The 20,214-nt window shown below is 38.3% G+C and overlaps 1 protein-coding gene across 2 annotated transcripts in view; it reads left to right on the top strand.

Annotated features, from left to right (window-relative positions):
* The window catches only part of MED28 (mediator complex subunit 28), a 90,276-nt gene that overhangs the window by 54,924 nt on the left and 15,138 nt on the right, over positions 1–20,214 (top strand). For both annotated transcript variants that reach the window (XM_076190278.1, XM_076190277.1), the window contains 2 exons: positions 14,707–14,886; positions 16,358–16,714. In XM_076190278.1, the coding sequence (XP_076046393.1) occupies positions 14,707–14,886; positions 16,358–16,714 (537 nt within the window). The remainder of the gene's footprint in view (positions 1–14,706; positions 14,887–16,357; positions 16,715–20,214) is intronic.

Raw genomic sequence — 20,214 nt, 5'->3', positions numbered from 1 at the left:
GTGTGTTCATGAAAGGTCACAGTATTTCCCAGTGATCGGTCATATATGAGCTCTGAGCTCTCTTCTGGGAGGGTAATAGCTGTTGATCACAAGTTCAACATGTGATCCAAAAGACTGGTGAATCACACACACAACATGTACAGTGGAGCCATTATATTTGAAATTGATTGGTTCAGCAAAGGCTTTAGATACTGAATTGTTTGAATATTGAATAAAAATTTTCCCATGAGAAATGATGCAAATTGTATTAACCCAGTCTAAGACTCCAAGAAAGTATATCAGTCATGGAATATTTTGATTGAAAATATTGCATATGTAAGCGTTGTGTATTAGTGATTACATGCACAAAATGACACTTGAATCTTGTAAGAAAGAATAAATACATACCAAAAAAAGATTATCTAACTGCATTTTACTTTGTTGGCCCAAGTGGAATGAGGGAAAGGAGAAGGGATGCTATTGTTTATATGTGAAGTCACCTTCCATTAAATTTGTAGGTTAATTTAGCTGTAATTGTCCACTGCATGACCATCCTATCCCCTGAGGGATAATACAGCCTCTGTACCTCAACACGGTGGTTTATTCCAGCTTGTTAAGGTTTATGTATGGTGAGAAGTGATGCATTTTTGGTATGCTGGAATGGCTGTGGTTTTGAATGGAGTGTAAAATCGGTGTAATCAGCTTGACCATACTGATTGGGTGCTAGCATATATAAGTGACACTGGCCTATCACACCCATGATGCCCGGTGTTTTGGAGAAGGGTTTAAGGTGTCAACATAATTTAAAACAAGAAAGAATTTTTCAGATTTATTCTTGCCAGCACTGGCACCATCCACATCTTGTACTACACTATGAATTTTAGTTTTTCTCTAAATTCCTCAAATTAATCTCTGCTTAAAAATCGTCACCTGCACAAGTTCCAGGTGTCTTTCTCAAATCAGACGGGAGTCAACGATCTCAGGCTGTCAGGACGTAGATTTAATTTGTGTATTCGATGAATGGAATAAACTTGCAATGTAGTACGGTTCAAAGATTTAAGATTAACTTAGAGTAACATTTAAGCAATATACTTTAATGCCTGTCAGTTGTTTAGTTTGTTTATTCATTTCTTTTAACTATCTATTCTTAGTATTTGCTTGGCCTTCAAGCCAAAAATTTCACAAATCAATCAATCAATCTATTCTTAGTATTCGGCTTGGTTACGAAACAAAAAGTCTCCTGTCTAAGTGTCTCAAAATCCAAGTCCCTATGTTATGCTCCCATCCCGTCTCGGAAAAATGTGGGGCATATTAATTATATTTGAAAAAAAAGATAGAATAATACGATACTATGGCCACTATGAACATGGGCTACTTAACAAGGTAACAAGACCATGAAAGAAAGCGAAGAACAGCTCTTGAGTAAGAATGAGCATTCTTTTTTACATAATCTAAAACTGAGAAGAGCTAGAAATACTTATATTTGATTTATTACGGAATTTATTTAAAAGGGATTTGTCTGATGGAATTATATGAAGTTTCTGTACTCAAAATATATTTATATTACGATCAACCCAGCTTCCGCAGCCCCGTATGTGTAACTTCATCACTAAGAAGGGTAAAATGACAGGAGTACATGGCAGTCATTCTTTATGGATTCCTGTATCCAGATATCAGTATCATAATTTAGTTATTAATTTATTTGTATATATCTTACCGTAATATATTTTTTAGATTAGAATATTTGTCATTTTGTGATTTATGTAATATTATTTTGTCTTCATGTTATTTCGCACTAAATTACGAAACGACGGTATTTTTTCTTGGTAACTTACAGTCAAAATAAAAAACAATATAATTTCTGTCTTTGGAAGTAAAGAAATTTGGATCAAGCGTATCCAAATGTAAACAGTAAACATTGTACGTGAAGAGAGTGAAGGTGTACAACGTCTCCGCATGTTATTATCAAAATGACAGCCACTCCAACTCCAGGGAACTTGTTTGATGAATTTGAAGAGGCTTTTCAGGTGTGTTTAGAAAATCTATATGGAAATGGCATTCATATAATTGGTAGTTGCAGAAATTTATTGGATCCTGGGGCAATTAAGGGCAAAGACCGAGACGCCCATACAAGTAACAAAGTATTTAATTGGGTGTACAGTACTACATTCACATTGCTTACATCAGGAATGTATAATCATAATGGGACCAATATTGATTATATGCAGTGTCATTGTAATTTTTCACATATATAAGGAATGGAAACAATTTTCGAAGTACTGTGACTTTAGAATTATGCAATTTTCATAATGTCACAATGTGACGCTTAGTATAGGTACGGCCCAATTTTTTTTTAACCCTTAACTTATTATTGCATATGAAAGGCAATTTTATTAGAAATAAAATGTTTTTTAATTTTTTGAAATAGCTTGAGAAATAAGGGAGATACGATTTTTTGAATTATTTTTTATCCCACATTTTTTGGCTAGACTTTACCATAACAAAATGTTGGAATTAAGGGTGGTAATTTGTAAAGATTTTGGTAAAGAAATACACACTCCAAGCCACTGGTCCAATTTTATTGAAATTTGGAATACTTGGGTTTTATGGATCAACAAATCACATGAGCAAGTCAAAACAATGTGGGCCATCTCCATCATACCATATTTGGCTTTTCATGGCAACTATTAAGTTGTCAATTTTCAGATTATCATCAATGAAATCTATCATCAATGAAATCCAAACTACTGGCCCAATTGATGTGCAACTTGGTATGTGAAGGTTTTATGGGTCAACAAATCACCTGAGTATGGCATTAACATTGTAGGACCTTCCTATACCATTCTTACGGGTCTCACTAAACGCCGACCAAACCCAAACAATAACGGCTTTTGCTCAAATGCATATAATTATGCATTAGAATTAGCATATGGTTGCATTATGTGACCTATTTTCATTAAGATGTGTGATTTTCATATAATTTGATCAAAGAAAAGTTACGCTTTTATCCTCTGCAAAATTACCAAAGTCGCCCAACGCCGACCAAACAAACAATGACGGCTTTTGATCAAATGCATAATTTTATATAGAAATTAGTATTTGGTTGCATTATTTGACCTATTTTCTTTAAAATGTATGATTTTCATGAAATTTGATCAAAGAGAAGTTACGTTTTATATAAAATTATGCATTTGAGCAAAAGTTGTCATTGTGTTTGGTTGGCGTTGGTCGACTTTGGTAATTTTGTAGAGGATAAAAACGTAACTTTTCTTCAATCAAATTACATGAAAGTCACACATTTAAAAGAAAATTGGTCAAATAATGCAACCATATGCTAATTTCTATATAAGATTATACATTTGAGCAAAAGCCGTCATTGTTTGGGTTTGGTCGACGTTTAGTGAGACCGATTCTTACTAACACCTATCATGTTGCCTTGACAACTGTTGTCAATTTAGAAATAATAAATAAAATCCCACCCCCTGGCACAACTGACATGCAACTTGGCATATGGAGGTATTATGGGTCAACAAATCACCTGAGCATGTCATTGACATTGCAGGACCACCTTCTTATACAATTCTTACACCTCTCAAGTTGCCATGGCAACTGTTGTCAATTTAGAAATAATCAATAAAATCCAAACCCCTGGCACAACTGACTTGCAACTTGACATGTGAAGGTTATATGGGTCAACAAATCACCTGAGCATGTCAATAAAATTACAGGACCTTACTTTTATACTGTTCTTACTAACACCTTTCATGTAACATGTTCCATCAAAGTTATGTATGCGCAAAGATACCAGGTCAAAATCAATCACAGCCACAGGTCAAAAAGAGTTAGCTTCATGAAGTAATCTACTGGTTCACCATAGGTTACCTAAAATCACTTCAGGGTCATTCCATGCCAAATGGTCCACCTCACCACCTCAGATTTTGATGAAATTTGGTACACATTCAAATCATATACTTCCTGTCATGGCCATAGTCGGGTATGTAATAGGCAAAGCATAAATGATAGCCTGTCCAACACCTTAAAATTCATACCATAACAATGTAAGTATTATTTGTGAACAACACCCTCTTCAACTATTACTAGACTATCTCCGACATGTCATGTGTAAACAAAAAGAAACATGACCTGGACGTATCACATAATATGCCTACATGTATTGAAATGAAGCTCAACTGTAGAATAACCAACAAACTTCAGCTGCTCATTTCTGGGAGAAAATAGGTTAAAAAACAATATTCTTACATTAAAATATTTTGTTCTTGGTGCCTTACCTTAATATTTTTACTCTGAAAACTATTTTGCTGAGGTTGATAACCAAATTTCCATTTAAATCGGTGAAAATTTGTTTGTATTTGAAGAATTGGGCATACACTAGCACAATAACAAGATAATTTGAATACACTGTGCATGCACTGAACGATGCAAGCATTCAAACTGAGACATACTTATTTCAATGGGCCGCAAAGAATGGCGTTGTAAACAGTATACGAGCGATGGTGGGGCCACGTGCGGATTCACTCGTATCTTAGTAAAAGTAAAAAGAGGCAAGAGCTTAACTACTTCCATACGGTGATGCTTACGTAGGTGTCATGAGGAGCAAGTGGGTACGCGATGATGCCGACGTCGGCGTCTTGATTATATTTATTGTAGTCATACCTACGTAACCTCCATTCTCTTTAAACTGGCTTCTTCATATTTTCTATGGTTATCAAAATTCACGGGTGAAAGAGAACGAACGATTGAGCACTGACTTTATTTTTTATAATGCGATTATTATGACACAACATCGCACGCGGGCAGCTAATGCTGCCAGACGTGGGATGTGCCCCGGAGTGAAGAGGTTAAAGCTCATAAGGGTGTCCCATCTCGACTGTCAGTCTCAAACTGATCACATACATATTTCTTTTGGTATATTAATACTTTTACCACTGATTTATATGCTGAGTGATGCTGAGTATCATCTTCCAGTTGTGGTTAAGATATATATGGTTATGAAGATCAAGGAAAATGTCAAGTAAAAATGAATGAAGAAAAATAGGTAAATAGAATGTAACCTAGCACAATCCTATACTGTACAGTGTGCAGTATAGGTGTACACTGCCACACCTTCAACCTACTGTACTGTACTTCCCCTACAATCATACTCTGAGTATTGTATTACTGAACAAATGGTTCATTAATGTCTTCTAATGCTGTATATTTCATCATTACTTATCTTCTACATTATTTATCATGTATTTCATATTTAATGTTTGTAAATGTATGTAGCATAAATTCTTGGAAATCGCCATGAGTAAGCCTCACAATAATAGTATTTCATCTTTCTCGGCACAGTTGCAGTCCAGAGCATGCTATTATAATGGGGATTTACTGTACATATAATGTTGGAATAATGGTAGTATCAGGAAATCTTATGAATAAAATAAAAAAGTCTTAGTTGTATTATCATGTGGAAGTAGATATTTCCGTTTACCTAGTTAAAAATATACATTTATGAAGCTGTCACTTGATTGTAAAAATTATAATGGGGAAGGGGAACTAGAGGTTTTCTTGGAGAGGATTGGTGATGGCCCTGTATTGCAGGGGTAGTGTGAGTTTGTGAGGGGACAGTCTCTATGTCAAGGCCATGGGGGACTTTTGATATGATATTTGTGTAAGACTGTCTCCATAAGATCATGCAAACTGAGTGCTTTGACTTTGTTCTTTGACTCATGTTGAATGATACAATAGGGTCCAGAGAATTTAGGGGAGAGTTTTGAGCTGGGGGTGTGGTTAAGGGTGTAAACAATGTCTCCAATTTCAAAGGTACAAGCTCTGGCTGATTTGTTATGCAAACAAACCATTTCATCCTTAGATGAAGAGTATTATGTATTCTTTTGAAAAGATGATTGAAAATTGCTACTTTGACCTTGACATAATCATTGAAATTGCCAATGGGAGGTAATTCTGAAAGATGATTATATGGGTGCCTTTTGTCTGAACCAAAGAGGACAAAATGAGGAGATTCCGATATTAACCTGTTAATGGAACTATTGATACAAGCTTGAATCATGTTCATAAGAAGGGTGAAGATCAGAAGCAAGATATCTAAGAACATTGAGAATCTTTCTATTCTGGCATTCAACTAGGCCATTTGAACTAGAGTGATAAGCAGTATTTTCTTGATTTGAAAGTAATTACAAATGTGCAAAAGAATCTCATTGTTGAATTCAGTCAAAGTGGTTATATGCAATTGACCCATAGATAGGTCGCACTATAATCTGACGATTTACAAGATCCCTTCGAACATAAAAATGATCAGACCTTTATTTCAAAACTTTACTCACAAAATTTTAATACTAGAACAAATGTACGAGGTAGATTGTCCAACTGTCACATATGCACATAATGCAAACTTAAGTAAACAATGGTTGTATTTCTAAAACTATAATTATAAACAAATGCACTTGTGTAAAAAATGTTAGTCAACTTGACCAAAAAAATCAATAGAGTTTAACTGTCAACTGGACACTATACAACAGTATATATGAAAGAATTGGAAAAGAGAATATTTTACAATTTTATTGTACAAGTAGTCATCAACTTATGACTGCAATTGGTTCTGACCGACCAGGTGTAACTCGATTTGGTCATAAGTCGGACACGTGTTAAAGCCCCATAGGAATAGTAAACTCTTAAAGTCGTAATTTACCCACATTTTCTTATATATATATATATATATATATATATAATATATATATATATGTCGTCATGTTTAAGTAATATTTAGTACTCTGAACATGTGTCTCTACAACACATTTTCTTTAAACATCATACCGTTTCATATTGTTAAGTTAGGCTTAAATCAAACACAGAATATTTAATTTACTACAATTGGTTTAAGGGGGGACTGAACACCTAGAATCATGAAATTTTCATCCAAAAATTGAATTTTAGATATGGGCATATTTGAATAATATAAACATCCCAAAAGCAAAATATGAACAAATTTTTCCTCCCCAGCATAATAGAGAGAGTTTAAAGGGCCCGGGAGGCGTGTCAATTGCTCATGCAAGAATAGGCCCTAAATATCTATAAATATGTCTTGTTTTCGCTTGTCTAATTCCATGAAATGGCTATATTTTTGTACGTCTGGCATCAGCATGACTTCCTCTTCCGTGTGGTGTGCACAGCACGCTTCAAGCCTAAGTTACCCATCAAACATCAGAGTAGATTGATGCATAAACACCTCACTGACTGTGGCGATATTGTGTTCCTGTGCCGCTGTTTGCCTTATTTCCTGGACATTACTACACTTACTAGATGTCCAATCATCAACTGCATCACGATGAAGAGGAAAACCAAGGAAAAGATGAAAAAATTGAGCCAAAAGTGGAATGAAAGTTGTGCTAGAAGGAGGGCAAGGCGTGAGAGGCTTGGAGGAGGGACACCACCGCCTCGCGCGTCACCACCACCTCCACTGCCAACACCAACATCCATCACCAAATACCACTACACCTGACAACACAACTGTCAAAGTGCTTTCTTTCAGATGAAGAAAAGAAGATGAGGAAAATTCAGGAGGAGGAAGATAAAATAGCTGGCGAAGGAGAAACATACGGGGTTGGGATCGCGCCTGTGTAGGATAATCAAACACCTGTTTGGTAAGCTTTGTCATTGAGCAGAGGGAAGGCGCTCATTGCTGGTAAAAATAAACCACTGCAATGATTTGACAAAGTGATGACACCCCAGCAGTGAGGTTTTAAACCGGTAAAAGCGCAAAATCTTCAATTATGAAAAGGACCGCTTGGCGAGTAAGAAATACATTTTAATGTAATATATGTAGTAGATATGTATGTATATGAAAATATTTACTGTCAACTTTTTCAATATACCTTATATAATAATGTGTGAGGATATAATAAAAATCGCACAATAAATAACTGAGATATACAATGTTGAAAACTGTAAACGCTCGTATCTCAAAACCACAAATATTTGCAATTAAAACTATGCCAAAAAATTTTGATCAATTGTAGCAGCCTGAAAATGCTTCTGGTTGTGTATAATAGGTATATCTTTATTCCCACGCCTGTTTTTCCCGATATCTTGGATGGTGGTGGACTGGCTGGTGAGGTTATTTAATGTTTGCTGGAGGTAGAGTGCCGGAGGACTGCCTGTATAGTTCCACTTTACAAGGGAAAAGGGGACAAGTGTGAATGTAGTAGTTTCAGAGGGATTAGCTTGTTAAGTGTAGTTGGGAAGGCTTATGGGAGGATCTTGATTGAGAGGATTAGGAGAGGAACAGAGGGAGTAATTGGTGAGGAACAGTGTGGATTTAGGACAGGTAGAGGTTGTGTAGATCAGATCTTTGTGGTAAGACAGATATGTGAGAAAGCTATAGGAAAGGGGAAGGATGTTTTTTGGGCTTTTATGGATCTGGAAAAGGCTTACAATAGGGTAGACAGAAAGGCACTGTGGGAGGTTTTGCGGATATACGGGATAGGAGGAAAGCTTCTAGGAGCTGTCAAGAGTTTTTATGAGAGTAGTAGAGCTTGTGTCAGGATTAGAAATGGAGAGAGTGGTTCGAGGTAAAGGTGGGACTTCGTCAAGGATGCGTTATGTCGCCCTGGCTGTTCAATTTATACATGGATGGGGTAGTGTGAGAGGTAGATGCAAGGGTAGTGGGTCAGGGATTGGAGATGGTTAAAGAAAATGGAGAAAAGTGGGAGGTGAGCCAGTTGTTGTTTGCGGACAACACTGCACTTGTAGTAGGATCAGAGGAGGGATTGAGGAAGTTGGTGACAGAGTTTGGGAGAGTATGTGATAGAAGAAAGCTAAAGATAAATGTGGGTAAAAGTAAGGTGATGAGATGTACAAGGGGTGAAAGTGGCAGTAGACTGGAAGTGAGCATTAAGGGAGAGCGACTGGAGGAAGTTTGTAGTTTTAGATACTTAGGTGCAAATGTGGCAGGAAAAGGTGGAGTGAAGGTGGGGGTAGAATGTAGATTGAGAGAAGCGAGTAAATGCCTTGGTGGATTAAGGAGTGTAATGAGGAATAGACATTTGGGAATGGATGCTAAGAGGAGACTGTATGAAGGAGTGATTGTGCCAACAGCACTGTATGGGGCAGAAACATGGAACATAAGAGAGGAAGAGAGAAGGAGTTTGAATGTGTTTGAGATGAGGTGTCTGAGAAGTATGATGGGGGTTACTAGGCTAGATAGAGTGAGAAATGAGGAGGAGAACAGGGGTGGAAAGGGAGTTGGGAGATAGGATGGTTTGGACACATGGAAAGAATGAGTGAAGAAAGACTAGTAAAAGAGGTATGGAAGGCAGATGTGGAGGGAGTGAACATGAGGGGACGTCCTAGGATGAGGTGGATGGATGGGGTGAAGGGGGCTTTGGGGAAGAGGGGAATGTCTGTTGAGGAAGGACGGGAGAGGAAAGAAGACGGGATGAGTGGAGAGTGGTTGTGTGTGGATGGTGTTGTGTTGCATGAGGTGGAATGGGGGGGCAGGAGGGAGGTAGTATGTGTGAACAAAATTTGATGCAGCCCGAAGGGATTTCTTCCCGTCTTCTCCTTTTATGTATGGGGGGACGGAGAGGGGGGCGTCGCTGATTTAATGAAGCGGCCTTGCTGTGGATGTGCTGTGTCTTGTGACACTGCTTCTGACCCAGGGCAGTGGGCAAGGTGCAGGGATGAACCATCATCCAGAGGTGCCAAGATAAGAGGGAGGGTGGAGTGGTGTGGAGTGTATTCAGGGATGGAATGGATGGGAATGATTTTATGCCTTTTTCTTTTTGGCTACCTCCCTTGTAAGGGGGAAAAAGCCTTGGTATATGTATATGTATGTATGTATGCTTGGAAAAAATGTCAGATACTTGAAGTTGCCGATTAATAGAATGCCGGATACAAGGGCTTTTACTGTATATGTTATGCAGATGGATGGTGACAGTTGTAAAGTCGAACAGTCGTACGTTAGATAGGTTGTAAGTCAATGACTATCTGTAATTGATATATGATTTTCTAGCAGCAATAGTTCAGTTTAAAGCAATGAGTCAGTGGGAACCTTTGATATATATATATATTATGTATACAAAAAGCTTGAAAAGCTCTCTGATTCATATTGTGTGAATACCACTGAAATTCCGTGTCATTGTTGCATTGAAATCACCAATTATTGTGACTTCAGTGACAGAGTGCTGTCTCTCATTAATGTTGAGTGGATAGGTTGCACCCATGATTTTGTCAAAATATTTAGTTAAAGAAGTGCGACCTATACACGAGTATATACGTTATTTGTATATCACGGGAAAGTGATCTGTGCTCGTGGTGTCCCATTTCTGCATCTCGCGGTATCTAAATTGGATAGGTTGTAAGTCAATGACTATCTGTAATTGATATATGATTTTCTAGCAGCAATAATTCAGTTTAAAGCAATGAGTCAGTAGGAACCTTTGATATATATATATATATACAGTCGTACCTCGGTACTCGACCGCCTCTATACTCGACCAAATCGGTGCTCGACCAAAAAATTCGAGTAGAAAATGCATCGGACCTCGAACAGATTTTCGGTACTCGACTAGCTCGAACAGCGGGTAAGCGTCAGTTCGACTCAGACCGCCAGCGGAGTAAGACGTACGCAGTTTGTTCGAGTATTTCTTCCCAGATTTAAACTTTTTCGTGTTGCTCTAGCCCTTAATAATGGGTCCAAAGAAAGACAGTGATAAGGGGAAAATTGGTTTCGCTGTTCAAACAAATCAGTGCTCGACCACCACCTCAGAACGGATTATGGTCGAGTACCGAGGTACGACTGTATATATATATATATATATATATATATATATAATGCATACAAAAAGCTTGAAAAGCTTTCTGATGCATATTGTGTGAATACCACTGAAATTCCGTGTCATTGTTGCATTGAAATCACCAATTATTGTGACTTCAGTGACAGAGTGCTGTCTCTCATTAATGTTGTCAAAATATTTAGTTAAAGTGCAATCTATACACGAGTATATACGGTAGTTGTATATCACGAGAAAGTGAGCTGTGCTCGTGGTGTCCCATTTCTGCATCTCGCAGTATCTAAATTGTTCTTAAATTCGTGTATGGTTTTTGCACACACTATCATTTTGTCCAGTTTGTTCCATATATCAACCACTTTGTGGGGAAAGCTGTTCTTTTTTAGGTCTCTTCTGCAGTAGTCCATATGTCTCTCCCACAATCCTGCTGATATATCTGTCAGGTGACAGGTTGTCTTTTATCAACACTCCCAAGTCTTTCTCCTCTTTTGCTTTTGTAATGTGTGTGTATTTACCTAGTTTACCTAGTATCTTACAGGAAGGGAAGCTATGCTTGTGGTATCCCATCTCTGTATCTCACAGTATCCAAATTGTTCTTAAATTTGTATATGGTTTTGCACACACTATCATTTCATCCAGTTTGCTCCATACATCCACCACTCTGTGGGGAAAGCTGTTCTTTTTCAGGTCTCTTCTTTAACTGTCCTTTTTGAGTTTCTTTCCATGTCCTCTTGTATTTCTCGTATCCCATTTTAGTAAGTCTTCTCTATCAAGGCCTTCCATACCTCTCATGATTGTATAGATGATCAACAAGTCTCCTCTTTCTCTTCTGTGTTCCAGGGTCAGTAACTCTAGTTTTGACCGTCTTCGTATGACGGTTCTGAAAGTGTTGGAGCCATCTTTGTATTTGCCCTTTGGATTCTTTCAATTTTCCTTGTATTCTTTTTAGAGTTGGGTGACTGTAGTGTTGCTGTGTAGTCCAGTTTTGGTCTTATCAGTGTGATTAGTATTTACTAGTATTTTCTTCATCCAAGTAAGTAAATGTCTCTTTTATTGACCTCAGCAAATTGTAGGTTTCTTCAACAGTTTTGTTTATCTGTTTATTTGTGATTATTACTTCTAGGTCTTTTTCAAATCCCACTTTCTTTTCATCCTTTTCACCAATTCTATATTGTCTTGATATCCTGTTTTGACGCAGCCCGAAGGGATTTCTCCCCGTCTTCTCCTTTTATGCAATGGGGGGACGGAGAGGGGGGGGGGTCGCCAATTTAATGAAGTGGCCTGGCTGTGGATGTGCTGTGTCTTGCAACACTGCTTCTGACCCAGGGCAGTGGACAAGGTGCAGGGATAACCCGTCATCCAGGAGGTGCTAAGATAAGAGGGAGGGTGGGGGTGTGTGGAGTGTATTCAGGGATGGAATGGGTGGAAATGATTTTATGCCTTTTCCTTTTTGGCTACCTCCCTTGTACGGGGGAAAAAGCCTTGGTACATGTATGTATATGTATTATACTACATTTCTTGATGTTGAAGTCCACTTCCTACCTCTGACTCCATTCCCAAATTTTTTTCAGATCTCTCTGCAGTGACTCATTCTATTTCAGTACTCATTTTTCTCAACAATTTTGCATGGGTCTCATCTAAGAAACTTGGAGGACCTGCTGTGCAGATTGAAGGGAACAAGCATGAGGTGCAAGAAAATGGCCAGTTATGACATCAGGTCCTTATACACCCAAGTAGCTCTGGATGGCACTTTGGAGGCAGTGGGGAGAGTGGTCATCAACATGGATGAGGAGTTACCGCTGCCGAGGGGAGACTTCATGAAACTGGTGTCCATGTGCATGAACTTTGGATCATTCACTTTCGAGGGAGAGGAGTTTCTTCAGCATAGTGGCCAAGCAATGGGGTCACCACCGAGTGCCATGGCTGCCTGCCTCTTCATGGAGGTCCAAGATGAGGACCACTATTCTCACATCATAGGAAGGAGGACAATGTGGTTCAGGTATGTGGATGATATGCTTGTAATCGTGCCAAACAAGACGGACCTAGAAAACATTAGGAGACAATTAAATAGACTGAATCCAAAAATTCAGTTCACTATGGAAGAGGAAGAAGAGGGAAAGCTCCCATTTCTGGACACCCTGATAATTAAGACAACTGAGGGCCCCACATTCAGGGTTTACAGAAAGCCTACAAACTGATAACTTCGTACACTACCGGTCGGCACATAATGAGATGACAAAGAAGGAGGTAGTCGTGGGCTTCTTCCTACATGCTTACAGGATTTGCAGTGAGGAATTCCTGAATGAGGAGATTGGGTACATCATTGCGGCCTTCTTGAAACTTGGCTACCCCAAGGGCATGATTCTGAACTTAAGGTGGAGAGCAGAAGAGATCATCAACAAAATCAGGTCAAAAAAAGGAGAAAACAATGCCACCAACAGGACATTGTACATGATGCTTCCTAACTCAGAGAAGGTAGGAGATATTACTAGAATGCTCTGGGCAAGAGATAAAAGCAGTGATAATATCAGGGACAAAGATTGGTGACATAGTAAGAAGCAGGACCAAGATAAGGGGGAAGGGGGACAGCGTTGTGTATAAAATCCCATGTGCATCATGCGATAAGGTATACTATGGAGAGGCGAATAGGGGGCTAAACACAAGGATCAGGGAGCATAAGGTCGACCTCTATCACCATAGGCTTACCAATACTATGGTGTTGCATCTGGACACCTCCCACAATGGAACCAGGCCAGGGCATTACACAAAGGTATGGAAAAGAAGGAAATCCATAGAAGCTGTATATATCACTACACATCCCATCATCAATAGTAAGGCTGGCAGCATCACCTGGGTAAAAAGCTCAGTGGGCATAGTGCTTCACGATTCACTGTCTCAGTGGGCCAATCAGAGCACAGTGTGATATGCTTGGATACCTCCATGAAATACCAAGCATGTATATAAACCCTGCATGATCCAGTATGCTCATTCCTTTGAAAAAGTCAGTAGATGAAACACCAGGAATAAACGGTTCACTCCCAGTCCATGTTTCCTTTGCCGTGTTTAAGCAACATGAGATGGATGGATGGGGTAAAAGGGGCATTGGGAAAGGGTGGAATGGTTGTGTATGGATAATGGATGGGGTGAGGGACTATGTGTGAATGATATTCTGATGTAGCCTTAAGGGATTTCTCCCCGTCTTTTCTTTTTCTGCATGAGGGGACAGAAAGGGGGGGTCACCGATTAAATAAAGCGGCCTTGCTGTGGATGTGCTGTGTTTTGCTGTACTGCTTCTGACCTAGGGCAGTGGGCAAGATGCAGGGATAACCCATTATCCAAGAGGATCCAAGATAAGAGGGAGGGAGGAGGGTGAATGAGAGTGGAGTTGTGGGGATGGAATGGGTGGTAGTGGTTTTATACTTTTGTATTTTGGCTACCTCCCTTGAAAGGGGGATATAGCCATTGGTATATGTATGTAATAAAGATAATGATAATAGTAATAATAGATGCCTTGAGTTTTTGTGACTGGAAACCTGTGGCCCCAATGTGACTAGCAACAGTCCTTGGGGCCCTCCCATATATATCTCTGGGAAGAAATTTTGGGCTATCATTGCATTAAGAAGTGACTATTTCTGTGTTTCCAATTGAAATTAGTAGGAGGAAGGGAACAGTTACTGGTTATAAAATTTAAATAATTTTAGAATAAATCCATTTATTACAAGAAACTAGGTACACTGTTCCCTTCAACCATGCAAGGGATGCATTATGGAAAACTGTCATGCATTGTGAAATTGTATAATGGAGTGGAAAAAGTATGACCATGCTGTTGAGTCCACAGTTTGCATAACTAAAGTTTTTATGCATGCATAGTGGGAGTGGCAAACATGAATAATCTGTATTTATTATTATTCTTTTCTAGAACTGTCTTGCCCCACTTACAAAAGAAGATAGCTTAAACAATGTCAATGTTGATGAGTTGCGAACAATGGCTGAAATTAACACCCATCACTTCCTAGATGTAGCTCGTCAGATGGAAGCTTTCTTTCTACAGAAGAGATTTCTTCTTTCTATGCAGAAGCCAGAGTTGATCCTGAAGGAGGTAGGACACAGCAACTTTATTATTTATGTCTTATTGTATGATTATGTTGATTTAGATATACATTACTTTATTGCTTTTGGGGGATCACTTTATTTCTATTGCTTGAAAAACACTTTAGGTTGAAGGATCATAGTATGATATACAGTAAAATCTTTAATATCCAGAATTTAGTTACACAAAGTGCTGAGCTGGACCAGTTAGGTAACTAAAAAAAAAAATAGAAAAACTCAGGGAGACACGACTTGAATTGCCTATACGGCATGCCTGGCTATAGTTCAGTTTTCTGCCACACTATACAATACTATCTCTCACTCCCCCTCCATTCATGGATGAGTGTTGTGTCCATGTACTGTGTCCATGTACTGAAGTGATCTAACCAGTGTCTGGACTGGTTCAATTTTTATTTGTCATCTGTACCCCCAAGATAAATGTGGGAGAATAATGTACTGAATCAAATTAAAGATTATGCAGAGGTTGTATAAAGGGGTCATCTACAACCAACTGATGCGGGGAGTATGATGTAGAAAAGTGCACCATCAATAATATAAAGTATTTACTTAATTGTAGTGTAGAGGAAAGGAGTAACACTTGTGTGGTTCAGTCTTCTACTCTCCAGTTTATCATAACTATTTTTAAATTCATGTTTGGTTCCAACTTGGTCTATATCCTTATTTCCCAATTATTATGTTTAGATTTGAATTCATGTAATGTGTGTGTGAAAAATGAGACAAACAAAGCCTTGAAAAACATCATATAGTATTCCTCAGGATGAATACCATTATTTTCCAAGTTGAATGTGTTTTTCCAAACATGCTATAAAATAGGGGTCTTCTGTAAAAAATACCTCAAATCAGATTTATTATGCTGTGTTTAGCACAGAAAGAGTGGAGAAGCAAATCTTGTTTGTTTACAAGACCTCCAGGATTTCTGTGTCATCCTGAAGAGTTTCTTTATATTTAATTTTTTTTATAAGAGTAATAAGATCTATTGGGTAGGGGGATGGGGGGCAAGGGAGTATGTGTGAGCAAAATTTGACGCAGCCCAAAGGGATTTCTCCCCGTCTTCTTCTTATATGCATGGGGGGACGGAGAGGGGGGGTCACCGATTTAATGAAACGGCCTTGCTGTGGATGTGCTGTGACTTGCGACACTGCCTCTGACCCAGGGCAGTGGACAAGGTGCAGGGATGACCCATCAACCAGGAGGTGCTAAGATGGGAGGGAGGGTGGAGGGGAGTGGAGTGTATTTAGGGATGGAATGGGTGGGAATGATTTTATGCCTTTTTCTTTTTGGCTACCTCCCTTGTAAGGGGGAAAAAGCCTTGGTATATGTATGTATGTATGTAATAAGATTTTTTTTCCAGACTGCTCTAGGTCCTTCCACTCTGGATATTGAGCTTTTACTTGTATGAAATTGGTTATTTAGGAGTTTATTATACCACCAATTAATGAACTTTTCTTTAAATTTGACAGGATATTTCAGAAATGGGGACCGAAATAAGACGGAAAGATGAGCTGATCATGAAACACTCAGAAAAAATTCAAGAATGGAAAACCTTGTTAACATCTCTGCAAGCAAAACCAAGCATGGTTGGCCCCAGACCCCAGGGGGCACCGAATAGTGTGGTGCCACACATGGCTCCAGCTTCGACAGGAACTCAGGGCGGCAGTCACGTTGCCATGCCCAACCTGAGCCCTATGGGTGGTGGAGGGGCAGTAGGTGCCATTGGTGGTGGAGCTATGGGAGGGCCATCTGGACCCAGCCATCCGCAGCTTGGTGGTATGGGAGGTGGTGGAATGGGGATGGGACAACCCAGCATGATGGGGCAGGTGGGTACTGCTTTATAACACTCAGCCTTACTCAGCCCCCCACCCCCCACCCACCCCCATTGCAACAAGTTCTTGTCACTTTGGAGTCAGGGAATATATATATACTTATGTGGATAAAGCATGTAAGACTGTTTACATTGTGATGTGTTTATCTGATGAACTTTAGACTGCTCTGGATGCTGAGATCCAGTCAGGTGGCAGTAGTAGTTGGCAGAACTCAGATCATAATGTGAATGTCATTCATAATACTTTGTCTATGTTTGTTGAAAGTGGCATTGCTCTTTGCATGGTTGGGATTAACTCGTTCTTTCTCTCTTTCTCTATTATTTCCTTTTTTTTTTTAACCCATATTTCATGACATTTGCTGTGAGTTCATACATTTTTATATGTATATTTGTTTTGCATTTAACCTCAGGTTTAGCAGGTATAATCAATTGCTTCCATTTCTGCTGCTCAATTAATCTAATGCATAATAATAATCTTTTGCATTTGTAAGCTTCCAGTAGATAGCAGTAATTACATACTACTTCTCTTGTACAACCAAGTATTCAAGACTACTTCTGGGTGTATTAATGCATCACATCATAGACTAGGAATCTTGCAGTACTTTAGTCCACATATACTTTGGTGTGAGTGATCAAATAATTAAAAATACAAATTGCTGAATAACTGATTTGATTTGACAGAGATTCAGAATTCACTTTATTCTCTTGTGAGATTCCAGGAGAGAAATGCCAGTACTTAAAAAAGGCATATTTAAATGTATATATCTATATATATATGAATAGTAATATATGTTTATGTATGCACCTTCATTTACGTCAGGGTAATACCAGTATAGTGGTGTACAGTGAGACCTCTCATTAACGGATGTTAATAAGCTGTGTTTGCGGTGTTTTCTCTGTGTTTACGGTGTTTTGGAGTGGTTTTTGGGTGGCATAGTGATTGCACGCACTAAACAACAGCACCAAAAACACAGAAAACACAGCGAAAACACAGCAAACACAGCTCATTAACGTCCGCTAATGAGAGGTCTCACTGTATAGGGAAAAGAAAGGGAGTCATAGAGATGGTAAAGAAGAGATTCAAGAACAGCAAAAAAGGAGATATATTAAGAGTTAAGAAGAATAATTAAGAGTTCCTCAGTAAACAAAGGTTGGTCTCCCAGGACTTGCACATTGCTGACATGGGATGGTAAATGTAAGTGGGTCTCTTGGCATGGGGATTTGCTTTGACTTGGCCATCTCTACTGAAGGCTTTTACTTCATAATACATACAAACATACATGTGTAAATTCAAGTTATACACACATGGATGAGGGTGTGAAATGTTTTATGAACTTCTTTGCAGATGATGCAAAATTGTAAAAGAAAGTGAGTACTTAAACGGACTGTGACTTGCTGCAAAGAGATCTGAACATAGTCTGGGAATGGAGTCAGAAGTGGGAAGTGGACCTCAACATAAAGAAATGTAGCATAATGGAATTTGGAAAAAGGATATCAAGATATAAAATTGGTAAAAAAAAAAAAAGAATAACAAAAGTGGGATCTGAAAAAGACCTGGGAGTGATCATCACAAAAGATATGTCCCCTGACAAGCATTTAAACAAAATTGTTGACAAAACCTATAATTTGCTGAGATCAATAAAAGTGGCTTTTACTTACTTGGATGAAGAAATAGTAAAGAAAATATTAGTCACACTGATAAAGCTCAAATTGGAGTATGCAGCAACACTATGGTCACCTAGTACTAAAAAGAATATAAAGAAAATTAAGAGAATCCAAAGAGCAACCATGAAGATGGCCCCAACACTATCAAAAATGTCGTATGAAGAATGACTGGCAAAACTAGAACTACCAACTCTGGAACAAAGAAGAGAAAGAGGTGACTTGGTGACCATCTACAGAATTATGAAAGGTGTAGAAATCCTTGATAGAAATGACTTACTAAATTGGGATAAGATAAGCACAAGAGGACATGGAAGGAAGCTCAAAAAGGACAGTTATAGAAGAGACCTGAAAAAGAACAGCTTTCCTCACAGATTGGTGGATGCATAGAGTATGCTAGATGAAACGATAGTGTGTGCAAAAACAATACAAGAATTTAAGAGCAAATTAGGTATGGCGAGATACAGAGACGGGACACCACAACCGTAGCTCCCCTTCCCATAAGATACAACTAGATAAATACACACATCCACATGCATATACACCAGAAAATTTCTTCCCCTTGTCAGGGAGATGGCCATGTTTATGCATTTACATATGTAATGAAACAGTAGGGGTAAACCAGTTCAGGCTGTTAGGCCTTGCTGTGGAAATGGTGTGTGTATTGCCTTCAACCCAAAAGGTGTGGCAGGGAATGGGGACGATCAGTTATCTGCAAGGCACTAAATGGATGGAAGGGATTATAAATGAGTTTTGGATAGGTGTAGGGTGGGTGTATACTTTGGCATGGTTACCCTCTTATAAAATGGAAAAAGGCCTTTTTCTGTGTGTGTGTATATATGTGTATATATATATATATATATGTATATATATATGTGTATATATATGTGTATATATATATATGTGTGTATATATATGTGTATATATATATGTATATATATATATTTATATATATATATGTATATATAATGTGTATATATATGTGTGTATATATATATGTGTATATATATATATATATATATATACACACACACACACACACACACACACACACAACACTGAGTGGGTTCTAGTGATTAGGGATACATTTTAATAACCACAGTGCACCTTAATTCTAAGCCATCAATATCAGGAGACCCAATGGAGGTCAACATGCAGAAATTGCATTTCAATTTCTGCATGTTGGCCTCTATTGGATCTCCTGATATTGATGGCTTAGAATTAAAGTGCATTGTGGTTGTTAAAATGTGTGTGTGTATATATGTATATATATATATATATATATATATATATATATATATATATATATATATATATACATATACATATATATATATATACATATATATATGTATGTATGTATGCATATATACGTATGTATATATATTTATATATATATATATTTATCAACCACAATGCACTTTCATTCTAAGCCATCTAGGCGCATGCAGAAATTGTAACGTGGTACGCCCAAGGACTCGAACCTATGCAGCGTAGGGTGGGTGTATGTTTTGACTCAACCAACCCCTTCATAAGGGCAGAAAGACCTTTTGATATATGAACTTATCAACTTGAAACTCCTACTTGGTAGTCACATTTACCTCCCTTATTACCCCCCATTCATATATACATTGAACTACTTTGTTGACCTCACATACCCCCTGACATTGTACCACCTTCATCTCAAACCATTCACTCTTTATTTCCAACCCTCACAAATGCTGTGCTACTCATGTAAAACCCTTTGATTACCATCAGGAGGCTTTTTCCTGAAAATATGTACAGTACACAACACACTTTTCAACCCTGTTATATGCCTTCTCTAAATCCAAA

Source organism: Oratosquilla oratoria, chromosome 9 (assembly GCF_046742065.1).
Source record: "Oratosquilla oratoria isolate Oo_2021 chromosome 9, ASM4674206v1, whole genome shotgun sequence".
Lineage (NCBI taxonomy): Eukaryota > Metazoa > Arthropoda > Malacostraca > Stomatopoda > Squillidae > Oratosquilla > Oratosquilla oratoria.
Note: the sequence above shows the minus strand (reverse complement) of the source record. Positions and strands in the feature narration are given on the sequence as shown.